Source organism: Aspergillus sydowii (assembly GCF_001890705.1).
Source record: "Aspergillus sydowii CBS 593.65 unplaced genomic scaffold ASPSYscaffold_9, whole genome shotgun sequence".
Classification (NCBI taxonomy): Eukaryota; Fungi; Ascomycota; class Eurotiomycetes; order Eurotiales; family Aspergillaceae; genus Aspergillus; species Aspergillus sydowii.
Genome location: NW_024467867.1, coordinates 1,045,424 through 1,069,785, shown reverse-complemented (window position 1 = coordinate 1,069,785; position 24,362 = coordinate 1,045,424). Strand labels below are relative to the sequence as shown.

At 52.8% G+C, this 24,362-nt stretch overlaps 13 protein-coding genes across 13 annotated transcripts; 6 read left to right on the top strand and 7 right to left on the bottom strand.

Moving 5' to 3' along the window:
- Nucleotides 1-318: 318 nt before the first annotated feature.
- On the bottom strand, nucleotides 319-3,454 carry ASPSYDRAFT_156618 (uncharacterized protein; the record flags this gene model as incomplete). The annotated part of the gene is made up of 9 exons (XM_040842570.1): nucleotides 319-1,006; nucleotides 1,061-1,139; nucleotides 1,185-1,200; nucleotides 1,249-1,386; nucleotides 1,712-2,011; nucleotides 2,077-2,430; nucleotides 2,479-2,820; nucleotides 2,878-3,189; nucleotides 3,236-3,454. The coding sequence occupies 9 exons, from the start codon at nucleotides 3,452-3,454 to the stop codon at nucleotides 319-321; spliced, it is 2,448 nt and encodes an 815-aa protein (XP_040700516.1).
- ASPSYDRAFT_47987 (sialidase family protein) lies at nucleotides 3,421-5,016 on the top strand. The gene has a single exon (XM_040847547.1). It carries the CDS (start codon nucleotides 3,784-3,786, stop codon nucleotides 4,951-4,953), a length of 1,170 nt encoding a protein of 389 aa, XP_040700515.1. The 5' UTR covers nucleotides 3,421-3,783; the 3' UTR covers nucleotides 4,954-5,016.
- An 83-nt stretch (nucleotides 5,017-5,099) lies between these two features.
- Nucleotides 5,100-6,144, bottom strand: ASPSYDRAFT_156627 (dihydrodipicolinate synthase family protein; the record flags this gene model as incomplete). Its single annotated transcript, XM_040842571.1, has 2 exons — nucleotides 5,100-5,627; nucleotides 5,686-6,144. 2 exons carry the CDS (start codon nucleotides 6,142-6,144, stop codon nucleotides 5,100-5,102), a joined length of 987 nt encoding a protein of 328 aa, XP_040700514.1.
- Nucleotides 6,145-6,503: 359 nt separating this feature from the next.
- ASPSYDRAFT_59953 (fungal specific transcription factor domain-containing protein) lies at nucleotides 6,504-8,560 on the top strand (the record flags this gene model as incomplete). Its single annotated transcript, XM_040849779.1, has 3 exons — nucleotides 6,504-6,653; nucleotides 6,718-6,760; nucleotides 6,876-8,560. The coding sequence occupies 3 exons, from the start codon at nucleotides 6,504-6,506 to the stop codon at nucleotides 8,558-8,560; spliced, it is 1,878 nt and encodes a 625-aa protein (XP_040700513.1).
- Nucleotides 8,561-8,571: 11 nt separating this feature from the next.
- Nucleotides 8,572-9,585, bottom strand: ASPSYDRAFT_33773 (SDR family oxidoreductase; the record flags this gene model as incomplete). Its single annotated transcript, XM_040845142.1, has 1 exon — nucleotides 8,572-9,585. The coding sequence occupies one exon, from the start codon at nucleotides 9,583-9,585 to the stop codon at nucleotides 8,572-8,574; it is 1,014 nt and encodes a 337-aa protein (XP_040700512.1).
- A 498-nt stretch (nucleotides 9,586-10,083) lies between these two features.
- Nucleotides 10,084-11,706, bottom strand: ASPSYDRAFT_59951 (FMN-dependent alpha-hydroxy acid dehydrogenase; the record flags this gene model as incomplete). Its single annotated transcript, XM_040849778.1, has 4 exons — nucleotides 10,084-10,241; nucleotides 10,290-10,498; nucleotides 10,544-11,504; nucleotides 11,568-11,706. The coding sequence occupies 4 exons, from the start codon at nucleotides 11,704-11,706 to the stop codon at nucleotides 10,084-10,086; spliced, it is 1,467 nt and encodes a 488-aa protein (XP_040700511.1).
- Nucleotides 11,707-12,424: 718 nt separating this feature from the next.
- On the top strand, nucleotides 12,425-14,478 carry ASPSYDRAFT_207291 (uncharacterized protein; the record flags this gene model as incomplete). The annotated part of the gene is made up of 2 exons (XM_040843916.1): nucleotides 12,425-12,736; nucleotides 12,782-14,478. Exons 1-2 carry the CDS (start codon nucleotides 12,445-12,447, stop codon nucleotides 14,476-14,478), a joined length of 1,989 nt encoding a protein of 662 aa, XP_040700510.1. The 5' UTR covers nucleotides 12,425-12,444.
- Nucleotides 14,479-14,517: 39 nt separating this feature from the next.
- Nucleotides 14,518-15,124, bottom strand: ASPSYDRAFT_91951 (cell wall mannoprotein 1 family protein; the record flags this gene model as incomplete). The annotated part of the gene is made up of 2 exons (XM_040852573.1): nucleotides 14,518-14,543; nucleotides 14,611-15,124. 2 exons carry the CDS (start codon nucleotides 15,122-15,124, stop codon nucleotides 14,518-14,520), a joined length of 540 nt encoding a protein of 179 aa, XP_040700509.1.
- A 369-nt stretch (nucleotides 15,125-15,493) lies between these two features.
- ASPSYDRAFT_33769 (lipase family protein) lies at nucleotides 15,494-16,492 on the top strand (the record flags this gene model as incomplete). The annotated part of the gene is made up of 4 exons (XM_040845141.1): nucleotides 15,494-15,551; nucleotides 15,596-15,870; nucleotides 15,917-16,318; nucleotides 16,373-16,492. The coding sequence occupies 4 exons, from the start codon at nucleotides 15,494-15,496 to the stop codon at nucleotides 16,490-16,492; spliced, it is 855 nt and encodes a 284-aa protein (XP_040700508.1).
- Nucleotides 16,493-16,660: 168 nt separating this feature from the next.
- ASPSYDRAFT_156130 (cell wall mannoprotein 1 family protein) lies at nucleotides 16,661-17,203 on the bottom strand (the record flags this gene model as incomplete). The annotated part of the gene is made up of 1 exon (XM_040842527.1): nucleotides 16,661-17,203. The coding sequence occupies one exon, from the start codon at nucleotides 17,201-17,203 to the stop codon at nucleotides 16,661-16,663; it is 543 nt and encodes a 180-aa protein (XP_040700507.1).
- A 791-nt stretch (nucleotides 17,204-17,994) lies between these two features.
- ASPSYDRAFT_59948 (uncharacterized protein) lies at nucleotides 17,995-19,170 on the top strand (the record flags this gene model as incomplete). Its single annotated transcript, XM_040849777.1, has 2 exons — nucleotides 17,995-18,130; nucleotides 18,314-19,170. The coding sequence occupies 2 exons, from the start codon at nucleotides 17,995-17,997 to the stop codon at nucleotides 19,168-19,170; spliced, it is 993 nt and encodes a 330-aa protein (XP_040700506.1).
- A 1,718-nt stretch (nucleotides 19,171-20,888) lies between these two features.
- ASPSYDRAFT_47984 (DUF3759 domain-containing protein) lies at nucleotides 20,889-21,555 on the bottom strand. The gene is made up of 3 exons (XM_040847546.1): nucleotides 21,528-21,555; nucleotides 21,329-21,481; nucleotides 20,889-21,271 (listed from the first exon to the last, which is right to left on the bottom strand). Exons 1-3 carry the CDS (start codon nucleotides 21,538-21,540, stop codon nucleotides 21,105-21,107), a joined length of 333 nt encoding a protein of 110 aa, XP_040700505.1. The 5' UTR covers nucleotides 21,541-21,555; the 3' UTR covers nucleotides 20,889-21,104.
- A 528-nt stretch (nucleotides 21,556-22,083) lies between these two features.
- Nucleotides 22,084-23,156, top strand: ASPSYDRAFT_33765 (uncharacterized protein; the record flags this gene model as incomplete). The annotated part of the gene is made up of 3 exons (XM_040845140.1): nucleotides 22,084-22,660; nucleotides 22,721-22,772; nucleotides 22,880-23,156. The coding sequence occupies 3 exons, from the start codon at nucleotides 22,084-22,086 to the stop codon at nucleotides 23,154-23,156; spliced, it is 906 nt and encodes a 301-aa protein (XP_040700504.1).
- Between the last annotated feature and the right edge of the window lie 1,206 nt (nucleotides 23,157-24,362).

Sequence of the window (24,362 nt, the reverse complement as noted above, 5' to 3'; positions counted from 1 at the left end):
GACTGACTCGTGAGCGGGGAACGGGAGCACCCTTGTATATGTCCCCGGCTAGCGAAGACGGGCTTTCATGGCGTGGTCAGGGATTGGGCCGGTCTGTGTGATTGCATGCAAGTGCAGCGCCGCCGTGCAGCCGGCCAGCCCTAAACCGTTGGCGCAACGCCGAAGGAGCGAACCCCGGCAAACTACCCCTACATCACAGCAGGCTATGCCCTGTTCGGAAGGAGTTGATTCGTTAGATCCGCCGTCAGAGTGGATGCTGTGACATGTATCTTTAAATATCATAATCCGAGTGGCAAGGTGTTTGCAGGAAATACAAAACTATTCCAACTCAACAGCCTCATCATCGTGGAAGATAGTAGTCCCCCAGTTCGGGACATTAAATCTCTTCCCCTTCGGCAGGGCCAGTTTATCCAAAGCCTGCATCTCCGCAGCATCCAGCGCAAAGTTCTTGTTGAGGTTATTCGCAATGCGAACCGGATTCGTACTCTTTGGAATGACGCTCCATCCCTTCTGAATGCCCCAGCTCAGCATAACATTGCCCGTATCTACACCTCTCTTATTGGCAATGGCCACAATATCCGGATGCTGATGCAGAGTACTCCCCGAGCCACCGAGCGGGCCAAACGCTGTCTGATGGATCCCCTTGGTTGAACAGAAGGCATTCAATTTATTCTGGGGGAGTAAGGGTTGAATCTCCGTTTGATTGACGGCGGGCACCACTTTCGCGGTCTCTAGTAGTCTTGCCAGATTCACCGTCGAAAAATTGGCGACTCCAATGGCCTTGACTTTGCCCGTGGCCAGCAGCTTCTCCATCTCGCGCCAGGTGTCGCGGAAGTCCCATCCTTCTGCATGCACCGTGCGGTCTTCTTTACCGTAGTTCGCATCGTTTGGGGATGGGTCCAGCGTGACTGGCCAGTGCATAAGGTAGAGGTCGACATAGTCAAGCTTGAGATCGCGGAGAGATTTGTCCAGCGCGGTTTCAACGCGGCGGTGGTCGGAGGACCAGCTAAACCAGCAGTCAGTCATAATTCATTCCATTTGACGAGTACCGGGGAAGTACAGCTTTGTAGTCACAAAGTACTCGGAGCGAGGGACTTTGGTGTTCTTAAAGACCTGGCCGATTTCTGCTTCGTTTCCATCTGCGCTTATTAACACCGTACGACATCAATAGCAAAGAAACATACATAAAGGAGCGCAATCCTAACCAAGTTAGTTAAGCTAGCAAGGCAAGTGAAAATTCGGACATACAAAATGGCGATATCCAGCCTCCAGCGCCGCCTGGACAGCAGCAGCAGCCTCGCCAGGGCCAGCCTTCCATGTCCCGAATCCCACAGCGGGGATCTTGGCTCCTGTGTTCAGTTCGAATGATTGTGTAGCCATTTTGTTCTTTGATTGTACTGAATAGTATATCGACCGGATGCCCCTCATCATATAAGTATATCAAGTCTTGACCCCGCGGTCCCACTGGCATTAACGGAGAGAAGACCGATGCTTCTATCGACGGAGAATGTCCGTCGGCAGCAGTCAATCGTGCGTACTGATGGTAGAGCTTAGACATGGACAGTACTGATTATTATTGAATTGGTTTGATAGCAGTCATTCACAACATTCATTCTCTCATCCTAATTCATAAACTAAACTACGAAGCCGTCTCAACATGCGTAGCACTCTGCTTCCTGTTCTCCTCCTCATCCCCATTTGCCCCCTTCACAGCCTCCTCCTCCTCCTTTCCCTCCTGAATACCATGCCTGACAGTCTCCTCCTTGGTCGGGTACGCATGCTTCCACATCGTCCACAGCGGGCGCTGGAACAGATCGTCCATACTCTCGATCGAGCGGCCCTTCAGCTCAGGCAGACAGAAGAAGATGAACACGACACCAAGGTATGTCAGCAAAGCGTAAAGCAGAAAGGCACCGTAGCCCATATTGGTGAGCATATTCGGGGTTGCGCGTGTGATGCCGTAGTCGATGATCCAGTTGACGAAGAAGCAGAAGCCCATGCAGGTAGAGCGCTGAATAGGTCAGTACATCTTATACCAGAAAGAGAAGAAAGACAAGCCAGGAGATTGGGCCCTACAATACGAGTGGGAAATATCTCCGCAGCAACAATGTAGCACGCCACGCTATGTCCAAAGGACCATCCAAAGGCATAGAGGTAGATCCAGACGAGGCCGACGATACCTCCAGCCGGGGTGCCGCCCATGTCAGTGTTATCGACGCCCGCAAAGCGCAGATACAGAGCGAGATAGAGCATGGCGGTAGCCTGGATGGTGGCACCAATGAGCAGTGGAAGACGACGGCCGACGCGGTCGACCAGGTATGTAATGTAGAAGATTGTAGCTGCGACTTTGACGGCGCCGTAGACTCCGGTTGTCAGTAGCGACGAGTCGTCTTTCACTCCGATGAGCTCGAAGATTTGAGGTGCGTAGTACTAACAAACCATTAGCGAGCAATAGCAGTGACGGGGGAGAGGACACACATTGAGTGAGTCCGTTCCAGTCAGCTTGTGGAAGATGAACAGCAGCACAGCGAGGACGAAACGCTGCAGGTTGCTCCTATTCCCAAAGATATCTTTCACAACAACCCAATAGTTGTGCCCCTCAAAGGTCTCCTGCTCGTACTGCACCTGGGCCTGGATTTCGCGGTACTCGATCTGAATGTAGGGATGGTCCGGCGGCAGCTTGCGAAGTCGACACAGATTCTTCAGCCCCTGCTCAGGCTTGCCATGGTTGATCAGGTACCGAGCAGTCTCCGGCACAAACGGAATCATCAGGCACATCATGCCGCCGGGAATAAGCTGGATACTCATGGCCGTCTGCCACTGGGTATGGTCATCCTCAATGTTCGGTCTAGACCAGAGCGAGACGCCATAGTTGACCCAGAATGCAAGCATCAGGGAGGTCACGATCATGAGGTTGTATGTAGCTGTCATGGACCCACGGACTGACTTTGGTGAGTTCTCAGCCAGGAACTGCGGGCTCAGCATGGAGCTGGCGCCGACTCCCAGTCCACCGATGAACCTTCCTGCCAGCAGCACGTCGTAGTTGGGGACCATTTGCATCGCGGCACCGACCATGAAGACGAGGCCCCAGAGGAAGACCGACCACTTCCGACCTAGCCAGTCGGACGTGGGTGCAGCGAGGAGGGATCCAGCAGCGCCTCCTGCGGCGACCATGGCAGCGATAGTTCCCTGCACCAGTTAACATGATACAAGAAGAAGTCAGGGTGCTGCCAACCTTCCGATCATCAAACTCCTCCTGCGGAATATCCAACAAGCCAAACGCCTTTTCAAACGACGGCAGAGTCAGAATGCCACCGATATTCCCCGTGTCAAACCCATAGAAACAGCCCGCCCAGGCCAGGGTAACCAGGAGATACAGCAATCTCAGGTTGAAGATCTCCCTGGGGTCGGACTTCGCATCCTTACTCGCCCAGATACTCGTTCCGCCAGCCATTGTAAATTAAGTATGAAGTCGACGAGTGTGTGCGGTGTGGCTGAAGATGCAGGGCGCAGTCGTCTGAGGGCTGGAGACTACTTTTAAAGGGCACCGATCAGCAAGAATACTGGCCAGGGCTTGTCTCCGCGTGGTTTCGGTTCCCCATGGGGTTGGCCCACCATTACGAAGCGAGAGCAGAGCTGGATCGGACTGTCGTCCGACGATATTCACGACCGTCCGATGTGCCGGACCAGACCCGATGTCGGCTTGCACCCCGCACTGCATCGTGATATAACACCATCACCTGCAGAAACAATAGATCGGATACACGACATACATCCAGAACCATGGCAATTACGCAAGAAACCCTTCCCAGTCTGCTGGATGGCACACTGCGGGCTGGCGCCAGGCCCTCCGTGCGTAAGGAAGCCTACCTGCGCCCGGCAACGGTGCAATGCCACGCATCCAACCTCCTCCGTCTGCCAAATGGCGATATACTATGCACCTGGTTCGGCGGGAACATGGAAGGCAAGCCCGATATCAGCATCTACCTATCCCGACTCCCATCGGGCGCGCAGACCTGGGGCGACGCCGTAAAGGTCACGCACGACGATACACGCAGTGAACAAAACCCAGTCCTATTCCGACATCCATCCGGCGAGCTCTGGCTGCTCTATACCTCGCAGCAAGGTGGTAATCAAGACTCTGCCGTCGTGAAACGGGTTATCTCGTCGGACAATGGCACCACCTGGAGCGGTCCAACCATCCTGTTCAACGACCTGGGCACCTTCATCCGCCAGCCCGTCATCATCCTCGACAACGGCGCATTCGTGGTTCCCACATTCAAATGCCGCGGCGAGCCCGGTGCAAAGTGGATCGGGAACGACGATATCTCTGCAATCTGCACATCGGGGGACCAAGGCAAAACGTGGACCGAAATTGCCGTCCCGCAGAGCACAGGCTGCGTGCATATGGAGATCCAACGCCTCAAGAACGGCAGCTATCTCGCGCTGTATCGCAGTCGGTGGGCGGATTATATCCACCTCTCTACCTCTCCTGACGGGTTGAGCTGGAGTGCACCGCAGCCTACGTCTCTGCCGAATCCAAATGCCGGTATATGCTTCGACGTCTTGCCCTCTGGCCGCGTGGTGGCGGTGTATAACCACTCCTCGCGAAAAAACGCTGAAGCGCGTAGAGAAGGCCTATATGATGAGATTACAGAGGGGGAAGATACGCGTCCGAACCAGAAAGACCGCGCGGATGGCAAGGAGGCTTTCTGGGGTGCTCCGAGGGCGCCCCTGTGTGTGGCTTGGAGTGACGACGATGGGAAGTCGTGGCAGCATCGGACTTTGGAAGATGGAGATGGATTCTGTTTGACAAACAACAGCGAGGAGAAGCGGAATCGCGAGCTGTCTTACCCCAGTATGCTTGTTGATGATGGCACGATCCATATTGCCTTTACCTTTTGGCGTCAAACCATCAAGTATGTCCAGATTGGCGAGGAGTTTTTGCAGTAATGAATATTTAGAATATAGAATGCATTGATTATAAGTAAATGATTTAAGGTGCTTAACCGGAATACATATATGGACCGTGTAAAGTTAACGGGATGCATTTATATCATTTATATCATTTATATAACCTCTAATTATCATGACTTTGTCTATTTTCCAACACGATCTGGCACTGACTGCTCAATCTCAACCAGATGCTGCATCACCTTCACCACCCACTCCTGCTTGTCCTTCCCAGACGGTTTATATGGCTTCCTCGGCCAGAACGCCTTCTCATCTGTAACTCCAGCCCCGGGCCCAGCAAAGTACCCAGCAGCAAACTTGGTCGGCGCAATACCCTCTTTACATGCCTTCTCTGCCTGGGCCACCAGTCCCTGCAGCTTCGTCGCCTCCTGCGTTTTTCCTTCTTTCCACAGAGAATACAATTTCGACACAGATTTGGGGAAGACATTGCCGATGCCCGTCACACATCCAGAGCCACCACCGATAAGGCACGGAAGCAGCCAGTCCGATGACCCTGCATACACGCTGAACTGCTCATGGCTATACTCCTGCGTCAACCGGGTGACCTTGCCTGCGTTGCCACAGGTCAGCTTCGTGCCGATGATGTTGGGATGCTGCGCCAGTTCCGACATGACGTCCGAGTTGAGATCGACCCCGTTGCACATCGCAGGGAACTGCACTGTTAGCATACAAGATAAAGAATCCTAATGCAGTACGCCAGAGTGTACGTACACTATAAATAACAATCGGAATCGGACTATTATCAGCAACCTCGCGATAAAAGTCTACAATCACATCCTTGGTCACAGCCTTAACCCAGTACGACGGCGGCAGAAGCAATCCAAAATCACCCCCAGCCTCATTCGCATCCTTGGCCAGCTGAATCGACTCATTCGTAGATTGTCCGCTGATGCCAGCCACGACAGGGAAATCAGGGAATCCCAGATCCGACGCCGCGCGGCGCGCAACACGAACCAGTTCCTGGCGCTCGGTCGCAGATAGGAGAACGGCTTCAGCGGTTGTTCCGGCCATGACGAGCCCGTCGACGCCCCCGCGGATCAGGTATGCGAAGTATTTGTAGGAGGCCTCATAGTCGATTTCCTGGCGCGGGGTGGACTTGTACAGCGAGAGGACGGGGCAGTAGATGCCGGCGGGCAGAGGCTTTGATTTCTGTGCAATTCTCGACGTCATTTCTAAAAATTCTCAAACGATCAAATAGATACCTTCATTATTCTACTTGGCTCGTGCTGCCTTTATTGCGAATTATGCGACTGCCCCTCGGGTTGCCCATCGGAGGACGGCCGAGCAGCGGAGACCAGTCCGACACATTGCTATACAGGCACTGCGATTGGCCTGCAGTGAGGAGACATTGGAGAAGCCTCGAAGCGATGTCTGCATTGGTATTAGTTACTAGCTACTCCAATGATCCATTCCTTCTCCAACCTTCTGCGAGTCATGCACATGGGGCCACGGCGGGCTGGTCTGTCCCCGTGGGGAGTCGGTGAACCCTCCCACCTACACAATCGCATGAAGACGGATACTGCACCAACATGCCCAAACGCAAAAGAGAGGCGGTGGTCGAGAACGGCCAGAATGAGTCGTCGTCTGACCAGGGCCAGAAAGGAGGCCAGAACCTGGTGGAGGTTCTTCCTGGCATTACGCGCAAGATCACCGCATGCGCCGCCTGTCGCAAGAACAAGGTGAGTCTTGCAACCAGGACCGATTGAAACATTCTAACGGGATAGATCCGCTGCGACATGCCAGAGGATGGCCCTCCCTGCGTCCGATGTCGTCGCCGGGGCCTGTCGTGCGTTCTCAACCGCAGTCTTCAATCGCTGATTGAGGATACCAAGTAGGCAAACCTGCATGAAGCAGCAAAGACTATACTGACTCCTGCAGAAATGTACAGCTCCTCCAGACAGACGTCACGAACCTACACGACACCCTCGACATGCTCTGCCAGCATCTCGGCGTGGAGGGCCCAAAAGCCCTGCGGTCCATGGGCCACGACCGCGAGGGCTCCTACGCCCCAGCAGACAACGACCAGAACCGAACGCAACAAGAGGAAGAAGGCTGCGAAGTGTCTCCTCCAGAGTCTCCGTCCGCCGTGCAAGCCCCGATCGACACATTCCTGGACATCACCAAAATCCGCAGTCCGCATTCGCATTCCATCGACTCGCCCGCCAGTGCGCGCGCCAGCCGGTCGGGGACGAGATCAGACCTGATCAGCAGGGGCATCATCAGCGCCACAATCGCCGAGCGACTCGTGCATCACTACTTCGCGCGACTCGACCACTATCTATACGGGATTGGCGGCGAATACCAAGGCCTAGAGCAGCTGCGCGCGAACGCACCCATTCTTCTCGCCGCAATCTGCACCGTCTCTGCGCTGCACGACCCCCAAGAACGCGCCGTCTACGAAGCCTGCAATCGCGAATTCCGGTCGCTGGTCGCAAAATCGACATTCGAGAAGCGCGATGTCGACTATATCCGTGCGCTCTGTATCAGCTCCTTCTGGCTGGCCGACGCCTCGCGCATCTTCTGCAGTGACGCCATCCGGCGCGCAGCCGATATGCGCCTTCATCGCAGCTTCGATGCTCTCTTTGACGATCGCACAGGATTTGGCAGTGGACCGATGCAGTCTGTGCCGTCGCCGTCTATGCAGAGTCTCTCTGCGGCCACTGATCGAGTGCGTCTGTGGTATCTGCTTTTCGTATGCGACCAGCACCTGTCCATCCTGCATAACCGGGACTCGCTGCTGCGGAGCGAGAAAGGGATCGCTGTGGGGTGGGAACTATACCTCCATCGATCTGAGACCACCGAGTCAGACGTGCGCATTCTATCACAAGTATCCCTGTTGTTGATCATGGGCCAGGTGCGCGATGTGCTGGGATCGGACAACCAGACCCCTCTGCCCCCAGCCCTGGCAAGCCAGATCCTCAACTACTCGCGGCAGCTCGACAAGTGGTACGCCAAGTTCTCTGCCTTGTTCGTGACAAACGCCTTTATCGGCGAGTTCCCCAAGCGGGGCCTGCAGCTGCACTATCAGTTTGGCAAGCTGTATCTCGGCCACCAGGTCTTTAAAGGCCTGCATGGCCGGCCCATTCCTCCTCATTTCCTGTCTGCTGCGACAATGGCACACGATACTGCGGTTTCGATCTTTGAGATGATACTTGGCGAGCCCGAGCTGCAGGAGGGACTGGTGGGCATGCCGCACTACTTCCATGTAATGATTGCCTTTGCGGGACATTTACTGCTGGAGATCTGCCAGAATTACTACGAACAGCTTGCGATCAAGATCCAGGACGACTTTCAGCTTATCAACAGTGCATTGAATCTGTTTAGAAACACCCAGTGTATCCCCCAGCACCCGATCTGGCGAATGGCGCCCGGTCTGAACAGGAAGCTGCACGACTGCGCTGGCAGCATCGGGGTCCCAGTTCCCTCTGCAGTCCCTGTTGGATTAAATGCACAGGCCATTCCAGGCCAGGAGGCTCTCTACTATCCTCCGGTGCCTGCAGACGCCTCGCAGCCACTAGACGAGCTCCTATTTACCGATTTCGGCGAGTTCAACTTCCCAGACCTGACATCAAACTTCATGACATAAGGCATATCTGTCTATTGGGACATATCTTGTGTATGGTTCCCTGTGTAATCCTCTATATACGCGCGAATCGTCTCAGCCAGATCCCCATCAGGGTAAAAGCCCATATCCAGCGCCTTGGTCACATCAAACACAGCCGGCCACGATCCCACAATCGCCTGCACAGCCGGATCCGCCATGTCGACGACGCGACTTAACGCCTCCTGCCCTGCAACCTCCTCCAGCCCATCCAAAATCTGCTGCACCGTCACCGTAACTCCCGGCAGATTCACAACGCGCGAGAACACCTCCCCCTCCTGGAAACGCACCTCCCTTGCCCGCACCAGATTCCGAATAATCGTCCTCGTCGCACAAACCCACAGCTTCAGATTCCTGTTCACAGGCAGAACACTCTCCTGGCCATTCAGCGGCTCGCGCACAATCCCCGAGCAGAAACTCGACGCCGCGCCGGAGGGTTTGCCGGGCCGCACGATAATAGTCGGTAACCGCACAATCACGGCGTCGATAATACCGCGGCGCGAGAAATCGTTGAACAATACCTCGCAGATATGCTTCTGCGCGCCGTACGAGGACTGAGGCAGGGTGATTGTTGATTCTGTCACGGGTGCGGCGTGGATCTGTGGGCCACCGAAGACGGCCAGGCTGGAGGGGTATATAATGCGGACAGCAGCTCGTTTCTCGCCGTTGGCTTGAGATTCATGTTTTTCACGCAGGATGTCCAGGATATTCCGCATCGAGTCGACATTCACTGCGAGTCCGAGCGGGAGATTCGCCTCGCTTGCGCCGGACATGATTCCGTGCAGGAGGTACATGTGAGTGAAGTCTGTGGAGAGGAGAGCATTGCATGTCTCGCGGGAGGTGAGGTCTGCTTTTAGAGCTGTTATTTCCGTTTTTGAACCATTTGTTGTTGGCTTTTCGGGCTCGATCACGTCTGTTAGGACGAGGTGGTGGATGCCTGGCGTGCTGGCGAGGGTCTTTGCGAGGGCCTGCCCGAGGAATCCGCCTGCGCCGGTGATGAGGATGCTCATGTTGATTTTGCTAGGGTTTTCTCTGGGTAAATGAAATATATTCAGACTACATCTTCACAAATACTTTGTAGATTTAAAGCACGTTTGACGGCGCAACAGGTAGTTTGGCACTAGTAGACAGAATATCCGGAGTTTGTCCGCCTCGGCCAGTGATGCGTAGAGAATTTATTGCGTACGGAGAGAAGGCCGCACTGTTCGACAGTCTCTGGAGTGGTGGCTTTTGTGGAGGCTTTTGTGGAGGCTTTTGTGGAGGCTTTTGTGGAGGGGTTGTCGGTGCTCTTCCGAATCCTGATTGCGATATCGCGAGTGGCAGATGGCGAGCTACGATATGGTGTCATAGTAAAAAGAACTACAACTTCAATTGTGGTTTAATTATGTTTCACGATATCTATTAGGCGCACATAATATATGATTCATGTAATTATGATGGTGGATGTATTTCGGAAATTCCTAAGTTAATAAGTATTTATATATATCAGTCTAAATGCGTTACACAGTCTAAAGCTTCGCCCGAGGCACCCATGTAATCCACGGATGTGTCTCTGTCCCTCTAATTAAAGGATCAACATACGCAGTGTTGACCATGCCAGGATGCGCCTGGTCGATGTGCGTGATGCCGCTCAGCTTCATTGCCGAGACAAGCTCGTCTTTGAGGACTGCACGAGTTAGTGCCATAAACATGTAACTGCAATAGAGGTACGTACTCTGGGTTAAGTGTTCGACCCCTTCTTGTCCGTATGCTAGAGAGTAGAGGTACGGCCGTCCGACTCCAACAGCTGTTGCTCCCAGAGCGAGTGCCTTGAGAATGTCTGTTCCTCGTCGAATTCCCCCGTCGATGTAGATTTCCATGCGGCCGAATATCTCCGGACACGTTCTGTGTAGTTCCAGCAGGGTGAAAATGGCAGGTTGGACACTAGACACTGGTTAGCCTGCACACGATAAAGGGCTGTATACATACGTGTCGAGAGACCTCCCCCCATGGTTACTCAACATGATGGCATCAGCTCCATATTTCATGGCCATTCTCGCATCAGCGCCTGTCTGCACCCCCTTCAAAATAACCGGCAGGCCTGATACCTCCTTGATCCACGCCAGATCCTCCCAGGTCAACGTCGAATCAATATACTTGGCCATGACCCTCCCCAGCCCACCCCCCTTCTTATCATTCTTCGCCACCGCACCACTAACAGCAGAGACCAGATTCCCAGCCGCAATACGCTCATCCGCCTCTCTCTTCCCCGGAATCGGCGCATCAACAGTCACAAACACAGCCCTGATCCCTAAAGCCGCCGCCTCCCGCAACAACTCCTCCGTCTTCCTCCTCTCCGAATTAACATAAAGCTGCAAGAAAAACACCTGCCCGGGCCTCCCCGCCGCCACAATCTCAGCCAGCGGAAACGAAGCATTATTCGAGATAATCTGGATAATCCCTTCCTCGGCACAGCCTCTGGCAACAGCCAACTCCCCCTCGGGATGCGCCAGCTTCGCCATCGCCGTAGGACTCACAAAGAACGGCGCAGACGAGGCACACCCCAGTATCGTACGCGGCATCGCCACCTCCTTCACATTGCGCAGCACACGCGGGCGTAGCATGAGCTGGCGGTACGAGGCTAGGTTCGCATGGTGCGACACCAGATCCGTCGCGGCGGAGGAGTAGAATGCGAATGTTTTCTGTGTATATTTCTTGCGCGCGACCTCTTCGAAGTCGTGGACTGCGATTAGCTGTTCGAGTTGCGGAATCTCATCTTCATCTGCTGCGCTGTTGGAGGATTCGGCAGGTGTGTCGACAGAGGGTAACTCGGCGGCTGGATCGATTGTCCCCTTGAATTGCTCCGCTGCCAGTGTTTTATGGATCATTGACGGCGAGTGGACTTCATCGTAGGCCTTTGAGGCGTCGTTGCCGGCGTATTTGAGGATGACTGTCTAGACGCATTAGATGTGAATATTCCGAGGATGGGCGAGGAGGGTAAGTAAGTACGCACTGGCCGAGCCGCCTGGATGCTCGTCCAGAAAAGCAGACACGTCGTAGATGCGCGAGTGCACGATGATCCAGCAGTCCTCTGGGGTCGAGTGCTTCTGCAGCTCCGACGAGGAGATTGTCGGTCCTGCTGTGTCTTCCATGTCTGCGTACAACTGGCCAGCACCAAGACTGTGCATTCAAATCACCAATCTCTAAATCAAACCGAATTGAGTTCTCAATAAATTATCCCCCCCCCGATAAAAGAAATAATACTGCCCCGACGGCCGATCAGCCCGATCAGCAGTCCGGGGAAGCAGCGGAGACTTCGCCGACGCCCATCGGCCAAATTCCGACGGGCGCTGATATGGCTGATGCTGATATTACCCTGTCATCAAGCAACAAGTAGACTAGAGAACGAGAAAGACAAAATGGCAGAGATTCTACGACTCGACGAGGTCCAGCAGCGCCTCCCGCCTGCAGTTCTTAGTACCGATATACAGAACTACATTGCAAACAGCGACGACCTGCCTGTCCTCGTCGTGCTGGACGACGACCCCACAGGCACGCAGACATGCCACGGCATCAACGTGCTAACGGTCTGGGATGAGGAGATCCTCACGCGAGAATTCCAGCAATGCAACCGGGGTTTCTTTATCCTGACAAACTCGCGCGCTCTTCCTACACCCGAGGCACGGGCGTTAATCAGGGAAATCTGCACGGCTGTGCAGCGTGCAGCAGACCAAGCCCGACGAGCGTTTGAAATCGTCCTTAGAGGCGATTCAACTCTCCGCGGACACTTCCCGGATGAACCGGAAGTTGCAGAGGAAGTCATCGGCGCGGTAGACGGCTGGATATTGGCACCGTTCTTTCGACAGGGGGGTCGGTTGACGATCGACGATATGCACTATGTTGCTGACCCGAAAGGGGATTTGGTCCCAGCTGCTCAGACGCCGTTCGCGAAGGACGCGACGTTTGGTTATAAGAATTCCAATCTGCGGAAGTATGTTGTCGAGAAGTCTGGCGGGTCTATTCCGGAGCACCGCGTGCATTCGGTCTCGCTGGAGGATATTCGCACAGGCGGGGTTGACGCTGTTTCGAAGAAGCTGCTTAGCCTTGAAAAAGGAAGTGTCATTGTAGTGAATGCCGTGGTTGATACGGATATGGAGGTGTTTGTGCTCGGGTTGCTGGCAGGTTAGTACATTGTTCCCATTCAGAGAGTTATACTGACTTTACCAGCGAAAACACAAGGGAAGACATATATCTATCGAACCGGCGCTGCATTCGTATCGACCAGACTGGGCATCGCGCAGATTCCTCCTTTAACCCCGAAATCACTCGGCATGAGCACCCAAGCCTCCCAGCCAGGCGGACTAATCCTAGCAGGGTCCTACGTGCCTAAAACAACCGAACAGTTGCAATCACTTATATCAGGTCGTGGCTCAAACCTCGAAGTAATCGTCCTCAGAGTAGAAGATCTCCTGAAGAGTCCTGAATGCGCAGACCAAGCAGCCCTGGATGCAGCCGACAAAGCCGGACAGTTGATCCTCAACGGACGAGACGTACTGGTAATGACAAGCCGCGACCTCATCACCGGAAACGACGGCGTCTCCAGTTTAAAAATAGGCAGCACCGTCGCAGCAGTTCTGGTGCTGTTCCTGCGTCTACTCGTCCCACGGCCTCGCTACATCATAGCAAAAGGCGGCATCACATCTTCCGACGCAGCATGCAAAGGGCTGCGCATGCGACGAGCCCAGATCCTCGGACAGGCTGCATCGGGCGTCCCGCTGTGGCGATGCACCGAGCAAACCTCCAAGTTCGCTGGAATTCCATACGTCGTGTTCCCCGGGAACGTAGGCGAAGTCAACACGCTACAAGATCTCGTCGCGTCATGGGCAAAAGATTTCAAACCGAGTATGGAATACCAGCGCCTAGGCAAGAGTTCCCTCAAAGTCTCCAGAGTCATCCTCGGCTGCATGACGTTCGGCAATCCCTCCTGGGAGGGGAGTCCCTGGGTACTCCCAGAGGAAAAAGCCCTGCCTCTCCTGAAAAGGGCATACGACTGCGGAATCAACACATGGGACACGGCGAATACATACTCGAACGGGCTCTCCGAGGTCCTAGTCGGCAAGGCGCTACAGACGTATTCCATCCCACGAGAAAAAGTCGTCATCCTATCCAAACTCTACTACCCCGTCATGGACATAACCTCAAACGCACGCCCAAACCCCGCGGTGAATGATGGGGTCTTGGTAAACCAAATGGGACTCAGCCGGAAACACATCTTTGAAGCAGTCGACGCCTCGCTGAAACGGCTGGGAACGTCATACATTGACGTCCTGCAGTTACACCGGGTCGACGAGACCGTGCGGTCCAATCCCGAGGAAGTCATGAAAGCCCTGCACGACCTCGTCCAGGCCGGCAAAGTGCACTACCTCGGCGCGTCGAGTATGCATTGCTGGCAGCTGGCTAGGTTACATTACACGGCGAAAATAAACGGGTGGACTGGGTTCACGAGTATGCAGAACCTGTATAACCTGGTATACCGGGAAGAAGAGCGAGACGTAAACCCGTTCTGCGACGTGGAAGGGATCGGCTTGATCCCGTGGAGTCCCCTGGCCAGGGGGTTACTTGCACGGCCGTCGAATGTCCAGACCGAGCGGTCGAAACGGGATGCGAAGACGGCGAAGTGGTTTGCGGGAGACCAGAATGAGAAGATCATTGGGAGGGTACAGCAGATTGCGGACAGTAGGGTGTGCTCTATGAGTGCGGTTGCTATGGCCTGGTTGCTGCATAAGGGGGCCTGTCCGATTGTTGGACTGAACAGTTTGGAGAGAATTGAAGCTGCAACGGAGGCTTTTCGTATACATCTTTCAACGGAGGAGGTTCGGCTGCTGGAAGAGCCATATCAGGCTTTGGCAGTACAGGCTATTTGAGTTACTAAATATACATCATGAATAGAATTGCATTTCGTATTATCCAGTATCCACAGCTATACTAACTACCACAACGGTTAAAGAGCTTCAAAATCATTAGCACGGTCATACAAGAGATAATATAAAACTCACCATTACTCTTATACGCAGCAATCGCCCCGTCAAAGGCCTTCTCAATATCATCCACAATCCCCGGCGCAATGCCCGCCTCAAAATCCGCCAACTTGGGCACAATCTGATCCGAGAATGCAGTCGTGTCCCTCTTCAGCTGCAACAAACTCGCAAGTACAATAACACCCAGCTCGCCAAAGGTCTCATTCTTGGCCCCGATCTGCTTCAACGACGACTCGATCTGAGGCTTCAGGTTGATAAGCGCAAGTCCGACCTGGAGGGAGCCCCCGCCAAATGGCTCGGATGCGTTGGCGTCTGCCGCGCCGGTCTGGATGTGCTTGTCGAGGTTTGTTGCGTCGACCTGCACTTGGAGGGCGTAGGGTAGTCCTGGGATTCCGGGGACTACAGCCTTGACGTCGTCGGTCAGCGTCGTTAGGAGGGTGCTGATGTTGCTTATGTCGCTGAGGACGGTGTTGTAGTCTGCCAGGGCAGTTACTGGCAGCGCCAGGAGGGGTAAAAAGGCGAGAGCCCGCATTGTGGTCAAATCTATGTGAATAGTGCCAGGAAAATAGATTGTAACATTTGTATAAGTGGTGTTCACCTTTCACTGTTGGGGATGCTACGGATATCTTCAACTACCCCAGATGGGACCGTCGACAGTCCATATTCCAAATCCAGTATTCACCAAAAACACGGAGACGCTAATTTCCGAGCAATAAGCTTCAGGATCAGTATCCTGGAAAGCCGAAATTTGGGGAACAGGCCCAGATCTGCGTCACAGGAACAGTGCCTCGGCCGGTGATCGTGATCACACTACACACTCTATTCTTCGCTGTGTTGGGTGCAATATATGCAGAGAGACTGCAGTTTCTTTCAACATACTTGCATCCACAGCCTATCCAACATGCACAGAATGATTGCGTTCGCGCTCCTTGTCGGCCAATGCTTCGCGCAGACACAGGGTCAGTTCAACCGAACATCCTGATACCATCAACTGACTGGACAGTTTCACCGGACCTGTACAAAAAGTTTGAGCGGTATACAGCATTCTCTGCAGCATCCTATGCTGACTCCTGCACTACACCCCCGTCCGGTAGCTCTGTCGTGCAGTACTCCAACGACAATCCAACAGACACCCAAGCCACCCTGTTCGAGGACGTCGAGGCAAAAGAGCTAATCATCGCCTTTCGAGGCACTTCCACTCCAAAGGACCTGGAGACAGATTTCAAATTCAGCCTGGTACCGTTGACAGCACCTGGAACGGATTGCTCGAAGTGCAAGGTAGGCTGTACAGCATCGTCACATTATACCAGCTAAATCCCTCTAGGTCCATTCAGGCTTCCAAGAAGCATACCAAACTTTGGCGGATGATGTCTCTGCCAAAATCGAATCCGAGCTCTCCGCCCACTCCGACTACTCCTTAATCGTGACAGGCCACTCTCTCGGCGCTGGTATAGCCGCCATCGCCACCGCAGCCCTGACAGGCCTCGGCCATGAAATGACGACGTACACATTCGGGGAGCCTAAGAACGGCGACCAGGAATTCGCAGACTATTTGGAGAGCCTTGTCTCGGATGACAACTACTACCGGATTACGCATGCCAATGATGGCGTTCCGCAGATTCCTCCTGCCTTGCTTGACTATGTGCACCATGGGGCGGAGTACTGGCAGAAGCAGAGCGGGATGAATGACGCTACGACGACATTCGCTTGTGGAAAGGGGAGTTCTGTAAGTTTCATCATTTAACTTGAATAATATGGATATACTGTTCTAACTAGGTAGGACTGCAACGCTGCTCAAGACTTTGGGGACAATCCCATCAACCGAGCGCATTTGACGTATACCAGTAGTGTTATTGGGAACTCGCTGAATGTTGTTGCTTGTGGCGCGGAGGAATTCTAGGATATATCAACTGCTATGTATTTAAAGGTGGACTTGTAGTATGAGCAAAATGCTTTGATTTATATAACCATAACCGCGTCCAAAAACCACGGGTACCGTCAACCTATATTAGGTCATAGTTGGATATAGTAATATAATTACAGATCGAATAATCCCGGTCAAAGTCCCTCACGAAAACGCTTTAATAGCCTGTGCAAAATGGAAGTCGATATCAGAAGTCACCAATGGCGCCAGTCGCTTCAGCTCATCCACCAGCTTCGAGGTGATCGCTGTACCTAGCTCTCCGGTGCTTTTCTGGAGGTTTTCCAAATCAATCTTAACCAGAAAACTCGCCGACCCGACTCCCAGAATCGCAGTATCGAAAGCTGGCTTTTTCTGTACCAGCAGGTCGAGGAGGTCGTATATATCGGACTGGAGCTCTACCACGACATTAACCACCTTGGCAGAGTCATTCTCGTTGAGGGGCTGGATCTTCTTAATCGCGGTCGTGCCCTTGTCGACGGTTGTTTTCAAGTCGCCCGTCTTGCCCTGGATTTCAAGAGCTGCAAGTGTTCCATTGGCGCCACCGTCGAATTTCTCGACCAGGCGTCCTAAGGCGTGCAGTTGGGTGGTTATTGCGTCGAGACTGGAAAGCACCGGAGTCGCATCGCGGGGGATAATAAGGCCCTGCACAGCGACAATGCTGGCGAGAAATGGGATGGTGAATAACATGATGTGTCTGAGTGTTGGTAGAGCATCACTGTGCCTGTGGGCCAGTCTCCAGCTTTGAATTAAGCTGCTGCTGCTCGGAGTCGACCTCCGAGGCAGACCAGGGCCGTGAGTCTGTGATCTGCAGCCCAGGGCAGCCGAATATTAGTTATGAAGTTTATTTGTTTGATTGACAATCTCCGCTCCTTCACATGGACCGTGCCGGCCTGATCGACATGTCCTGTATCCGTGCAACAGCCCCGGTTCCAGGGAGCTGAAATGGGTTTATGGTGGGAATATACTATAGAGTATCCTGGTAAGGCTTGTGAGAGGCGTCCAGAACTAGATTTTGATCAGCACTGAAAAGCCCGCATCAGTCGATACCAGGAACGATTCCACCCTGTCCCATCCTCACAACCGTAGATCTGCAGTTCATTCCTGATCAACAGGTCTCGGCCTGTAGGTTTTCCCTGCTATATATCCGGCACGATCCGCTTGCGACTTCCGTATATAGATTATGCAGGAGTTTCACCGCAGAGAACGTCACGGACGACTCGCTCGATGCCTCTGCGCCTACTTGGCAGTGTGTAGCTCGCTTACATGGATGAACAAAGTTTCTACAATTGGTCGGCTCCTCGGTGAGGCTGTGAAGTTGGAATAGCCAGAAACACGTACAGCAGTCGTTTAACTGCCTTTAAAATACTGATGGGGACCAGATGAAGAATAATGTCCATGCCAGACTATTTGATTTATAGCTAACCCGCTATCTTCTGTTTCAGGTCTATCCATTAGTCTGAGATACACCAGTAGCAACAATGGGGAACCAAGGTGGGCATGATCTGGTCGGCTACGATTACCAGCGTCGACAGCTGTATACGCTGCAACATCCATCAACCAGATCAGAAGCAAAACAGTCTGGAGTATCTAGTCTACACTTGAGGTACGTACATTGTACGGTTCGGCAACTGTTGCCTACTAACAATCGCAGCAAACCACAGAAAAACCGGACAGGTTTCAACCATGTCCTGCAACTCCTGGCTGTCTTCTTGCATTCCCTCACCATCTACCCTTTGATCCCGATATTCCTCCTAACGGCCTACGCCATCTTCAACCCATTGCGAGTAATACTCCCAGTCCTCCTCTCTCTCGTCCTTCCTCGCTCGTTCACCCAACGCAGCGAGTTCCTCCGCTCCCTCCCAATATGGCGCCTCTTCGCCTCCTACTTCCCAATCCGCCTCTACAGATCAACGACCCTACCAGCAACAGGGAAATACATATTCGGCTACCACCCCCACGGAATCCTCTCCCACGGGGCCTTTGGCGCCTTCGCAACCGAAGCACTCGGCTTCTCCGAGCTATTTCCAGGAATCGAAAACTCCCTTCTGACCCTCGACTCTAACTTCCGCATCCCCATCTACCGGGACTACCTCCTCCTCCTGGGCATGGGCAGCGTATCTCGCGCATCATGCGAGAAGATCCTCAACACCGGCGGCATAGACGGGAAGGGCACAGGGAACGGCATAACGATTGTAATCGGGGGCGCGAAAGAATCACTCGAAGCATTGCCTAATACCATGCGCCTGGTTCTTAAAGACAGGAAGGGGTTCGCGAAACTCGCGATTCGGAATGGGGCGTCCCTTGTGCCTGTACTTTCATTCGGCGAGAATGATCTGTACACGATGTTGTCGGATCTAAATCCGAAATCATTCAGTTGGCGTGTGCAGCAGTTGTTTAAAAAGGTATTAGGCTTTACAGTTCCGTTTTTTTATTCTAAGGGTCCGCATATGTTTGATTTTGGGATTACGCCGCATCGCAGGCCTGTGAATATTGTTGTGGGCAGGCCGATTCATACGCAAAAGATGGTCGATCCGGTTGATCAGGCCTATTTGGATGAGGTTCACGGGCNTTATGTAAAGGAGCTGGAGAGGATTTGGCATGAGTGGAAGTATGTTTTTGCCCAGGGGAGGGCTGAGGAAATTACATTTATTTGATGCCAGTTACTTCCTCCTCACTATGCATAAGAGGTGTTATAAATATTCAACGACCTTTCAATGGGCACATCCTGCGACAGAGAAAACAAATACATAGGGCAAACCTCCCTCTCTTATGCCTGTTTCTATTGAGGAATATTGTATCTGTCTGAGATAATTGTAACACTAGAGAATCCCAACATCTATTTGGCCTTATTCCTCTTGCCTTTCTTTACTTTTACACACTTGATTGTGAGCCATCAGTCAAATGCAGCACCGATGGCTGTTGTTGGTTGGGTGCGGCAACGACGCGCCTTGAAGGTCACGGACAATTTGAAGAAAGCTATTTAAGCTTGTGCAAAGTACTGACGTGCACGTTCCATCGCAATATGCACCGCCGGGGATCTTGAAGTATGTGATATGTGGAAGTTCACTAATAACAGCCCAGTCGGCACACCTTAGAAGGTCCGGTTATGAGAGCCTCACACTGATTCTTAGTACTCAGGAAGGGTTGCAGCTGTCAGATCAGCCGGGGATACGCCTTGCGTTTACCGTACTGCGAAGTGCAATCTTAACCCTTCTTATGGTTGGAATTATCCCAGACCGGCCACTTGCATGAGTGCTGCATTCCCTGCCTTTTTGGTCCAAATGATCCCGAGCAGGGCGCATTGTGGCAGTGTCGGAGGTCGAATCAGATTCATTGGCTCTTCATCAAGTGGCTCGCTGTTGCAGATATCATGATATTCTTCATAACCGTCGTCCGCCTCGACCACGCTGGCAGTGTGTGTTTACCACATTTGTCATTTATCAAAACAGAACGAGCTCCTGGATAGCTATCCTTGCCATGTCATTATCCGTCCACATTTCCCTCCTATGCATGCTATTGTTGTTATTCTTTCTGGGAAAAGGGCCTGTTTCTTACAAAAGGATAGTGGCATGTCTAGAGATGTTACCTTCAATAACTTGAAAGTGTGGTGGGCTCGGGGTGGTTAATATCCAAGTAATCCTGAACGCTCGCCGTGGTCAGAGTGTGCAATATATTTCCGAAACAGGAAAAAGTGAGGTTGATAGGGCACACTGCATTTTAGTGTTCAGGGGCCGTTGCAGGGCGGTGACTGGCGAGATAGCTGAATTAAATAATCGCTTACTGTACTGCAGCTTTAGGCTTATTTTAGGGTTGGGGATGTCCCAAAATGGCCCGGATAAATAAGGCAAGCGACGCACTGGACTTTTAGACTAAACGATTCCAGGTTAAGGCCTGCCTATTCCAGCTGTTTAGGGCAATCGAAGCCATTATTCGAAAAATACCAAGCTCGCCCAAAGAGCTGCACTCACATCCAACACTGCCACAATGTCAACACTGCATTTTAGCACTCAGGAGGGGTTGCAGGGCGGCAAGCCACCTAGATTCGTCGAGAGATTTACGCAGGCGGCCAATCTGGGCCATTCCCTAACACTGCCACAATGTCAACACTGCATTTTAGCACTCAGGAGGGGTTGCAGGGCGGCAAGCCACCTAGATTAAGCAAGAGATTTACTGCACTGCAATTCTAGGGCCATTTTACGGTTGGGAATGGCCCAGATTGGCCGCCTGCGTAAATCTCTCGACGAGACCGAGCCGTGCACTGCATTTGTAGTCCAAACCCTCCGTGGTTTGGACTTATGGTGGCTGACAGCTGAGCTTATGCGCCCTGTCCAGAGGGACCAGTATACTAAAGAGGGGCAAGACTTCAGCTGACGTGGAGACTAGCCCTGATGCATACGGTGTATTCTCTGGCAACAATTAATTGCAGTCATCATAACTTTAAGCACCGCAATGGTTTAAATATGCACTACTGCGGTCCCTGAATAGTTTCTACGATGTAGTGTGTAATACCATACTTCGTTTACTAGCATTGATCCGGACAGATGGTCACGGCACTATTTACATGAAAGCAGCAACCGGCAGTGACCGCTTAGTAGTATTCGCGGCGAGAAGCCTCCTCAACCTGTTGCTTGGCGTGGTGCTTAGCCCTCTCCTTGTCAAGGAAGTCAAGGCCCTTGCTCTCGAACTCCTTGTCGACGAAAGCTCCAGCGAAACCGGCGAGGAGCTCCTTGGCATGTGCGTGGCTTGCGGGCTTGCCTGTCGTTGATACACATTAGCTTGCTGTACTACAGTGCCTGCGTGTAAAGGACGTACCGTTCTTCTCACAGTGATGCTCGTAGGCACGCATGGACTCCCAAGAGGCGGCACCGGCGACCAGCTCGTGGCTAAACTTAGACTTGTGCTCCTCGTTGCTATGGTCGAGGTTGTGGTATTCCTGGTGGGCGCGGGCCTGGTGAGAGTCGTCGTCTGGTGGGGTTAGAACGGAGCAAGCAATTTCAAAAGCAAAACATACCGAAGAAACCCATTGTGACTGATGTGGGAGTTGATCTGAAAGTGACGTGGTTGTTTGATGTGAGTTAAGTGCGTAAAGAGTAGACTGGAAGAGGGGTTAGGAGACCAGGGGAGGAAGCACTTTATAACACAGTAGGCGGGGTACCAGAGCGATTATTGAGACATCCCATGTCTAGACGAGTAGACGAGCAATGGCATGCTCGGAATAGCAGCGTGGCTGAAGCTGAGACGACAATCACCATAAACAGTCCATTAATTCGAAGCTTTATGAGGCCCACCCCAGTGGGTCGAGGGGCAGGCGGACGGAGCCCTAATTGGCAGTGGGCAATGCTAAGCTGGCGCCCAGCAGCCTTAGCCAGCCTTAGCGCCCTGATCGTGTCCATCCGTTCCATACAAGATGCAAATAGGCAGCAGCTTTTGGTTTCAATCTCGTAACCTCTCACCGTTTAACCGTGGATGGTCTCTTGACTCGCGGACCTGCGATTTCATAACGAGGAAATATGGCAATGAGAGCACCGTTCAATTGTTCCCTAAAGTATTCACGCACCACAACATGAATGTCCCATTCAAAATCCCAGAATAATAGGGTGAAACCTGCGCGGATTTCTCTGCCTGTAACCGAGCTGGTGCAGACATCGTGCGCCACGCAGCCACGATCCTCCCCTGGATCGTCCTCAGCCCTGCCCCTCTCCCCTCGTCGACCTCCACCTGTACCAGCCCCAATTGCGTATCAGGCCTACCCCCGATTCCGATCGAGCCGTCTGCATCCGCTAACTCGCACCTGGTCCGCCTCAGTGGCCCGTCATTGCGGCTTCGACCGCCACAAGATACAACTCCTCGTCTACGGTCTCTTCTCCAGCCGCAGTTCCGGTGAATGGGCACTGCATAATGATCCAGGATCGAACTGGCTTGCACACGCAGTACTCCGAGCACGACATCACAGCAAAGCGATTGTCAGCGCATTCAATCCATTCCTCTTCATACCGACTCTGTCAGCGCTCGACCCCTCGTACACCCCACTAGAGGAACTGTGGCACCGGAGTTTCCTGGTAACGCCAATCATAGACAAGGTCCTCGGCCGAGAGTGTCGAGGGATTTTGCAAGGCCAGCTGGCAAACAGTGATCATCATCATTGTACGTACACCGTTACTTTGAGGTATCCTTGACGAGGGGTGCCGCTGTGATCTGGCGTAGATCGTAGCCCTATGGCAATTGGAGCCCACATGTCAGTTGTCTTGGCTGCAGAGTACGCTCGGTGTTTCGGAGAAGCGGGCTGCAGTGGCACGTAAACATGAATCCCAAGTAGCAGCCTGGAGTGGAACAGCTGGAGTTTCCTTCTGTGCTGGTCTTTAGGCGTCGTCCGCATGGGCAGCCAGCTTCTCATGAAGTATTCAAGCTCCAATGGGGAAGTTCGAGGTCATTCCCATTGACAAACATCCACGTACAACTGACTATCACGTCTCCCCGTACAACACATGGAAGCCACATCGACCCGGCCACCGAGCCGTTCAACATCCGACCCCTGATGGAGACGTGGATTGTCTTATTTGTCGGCCGCTCAGTCCCACGCTGGCGATATTCAAGTGGCGTGTTCACCGATGCCCTCCAAATAACCGCTCCAATGTCCTAACAGGTCCCTCAACGACCTGGGGAATCTGTCTCTCTCTCTGCGCCGTTTTCGCAGACACTGAATATACCACTTAGCGCCCGCAAGATTCTGATTTCTTTTGATGGGATGGGTCGAGTCTGCGGTGAAGCGTGGCGGGTTCCTACCTATTGTCAGCACCCCATCTGGCTCACTGGTGACTTGCAGGTTTACCCGTCGCAGCAAGCAATAAGCGCTTTGGCTGCATGGTCTCTTGAACAACCCTACCCTGGAGGCGGGAATTCATCATGATCGCATTGTCCTCTTCGCCGACGTGGCACTTGGAGCTGTTCTGCACAGCGTGCGGAAGACTATGAAGCATCTCAAATAGAATGACAGCAATCCGACATCGGCACACTACACTCCGCAGGCTCTTGAGCGCCTGCTTGGTCAAATTGAAGAAGCGGATGGAGAATAGGGCGTGTGTCATTTTCCGTATTTGTTAATTCAGCTGGCCTGAGATATGGCTCCTGTCATCAGAGTGTACTTATATGTCTTACCTTCACACACTTTCAATGTGATGAGTCGTCCCAGCATTGACAAGTAGCCCACAGCGCACATGACAGGATAATGTTCTCAGCATAGTTGTTAATCTCAGGTTCGTAGTTTTGATGCCCTAACTGACCCGCTAGATAATCACGGGGTACTAGTGTACTCATCAGAGGCAGAGTATACAGCACACCCCACGACACGGACTTCTCCAAACCCCTCCAAACCACTGGGTCAAGATTTGAAACAACACCCTCGCAAGATATCATTTGCAGGATCGTCTGGCCTCCTCCCATCCCATGTCTCATCCATCGGGTATATTCACCATCCCATCCCGCCCCCTTCCTTCATCCCTACAGAGCCCTCGCCAACATTAAGCCACCAGCCCAACTTCGCCAGTTCCCGCTTCTTAAAATAATTCCGCTTATATATCAAGTAATGCGAATTGTTAAATGTCAAGGTTGAATATCACCGTAATATCTTCCGTGGGCCGCCTGGTGCCAGTTTCGGCCGCGCCGTTGCGTTAGTAGCGTGGAATATCAGCTCCCAGCCACATCCCGCCTACTCTATGATATCACGTCAAGTTAAGCGGAAAGGGAGGGCGGGATATAATCAGGAAGATCAAGGTGTGGATGTGATGATGTGTTGTACTGACTCTTTGATGAGGGCGTATTAGATAGGAGAAGAGGACTGGAGAACCTA

What these genes read in the sequence shown, in the direction of transcription:
- ASPSYDRAFT_47987 (XM_040847547.1), top strand. Translation starts at nt 3,784, where the DNA reads ATGGCAATTACGCAAGAAACCCTTCCCAGTCTGCTGGATGGCACACTG.
- ASPSYDRAFT_47984 (XM_040847546.1), bottom strand. An exon ending in GCATCACTGTGAGAAGAACG is followed by an intron (nt 21,272 to 21,328) that starts GTACGTCCTTTA and finishes TATCAACGACAG; the next exon opens with GCAAGCCCGCAAGCCACGCA.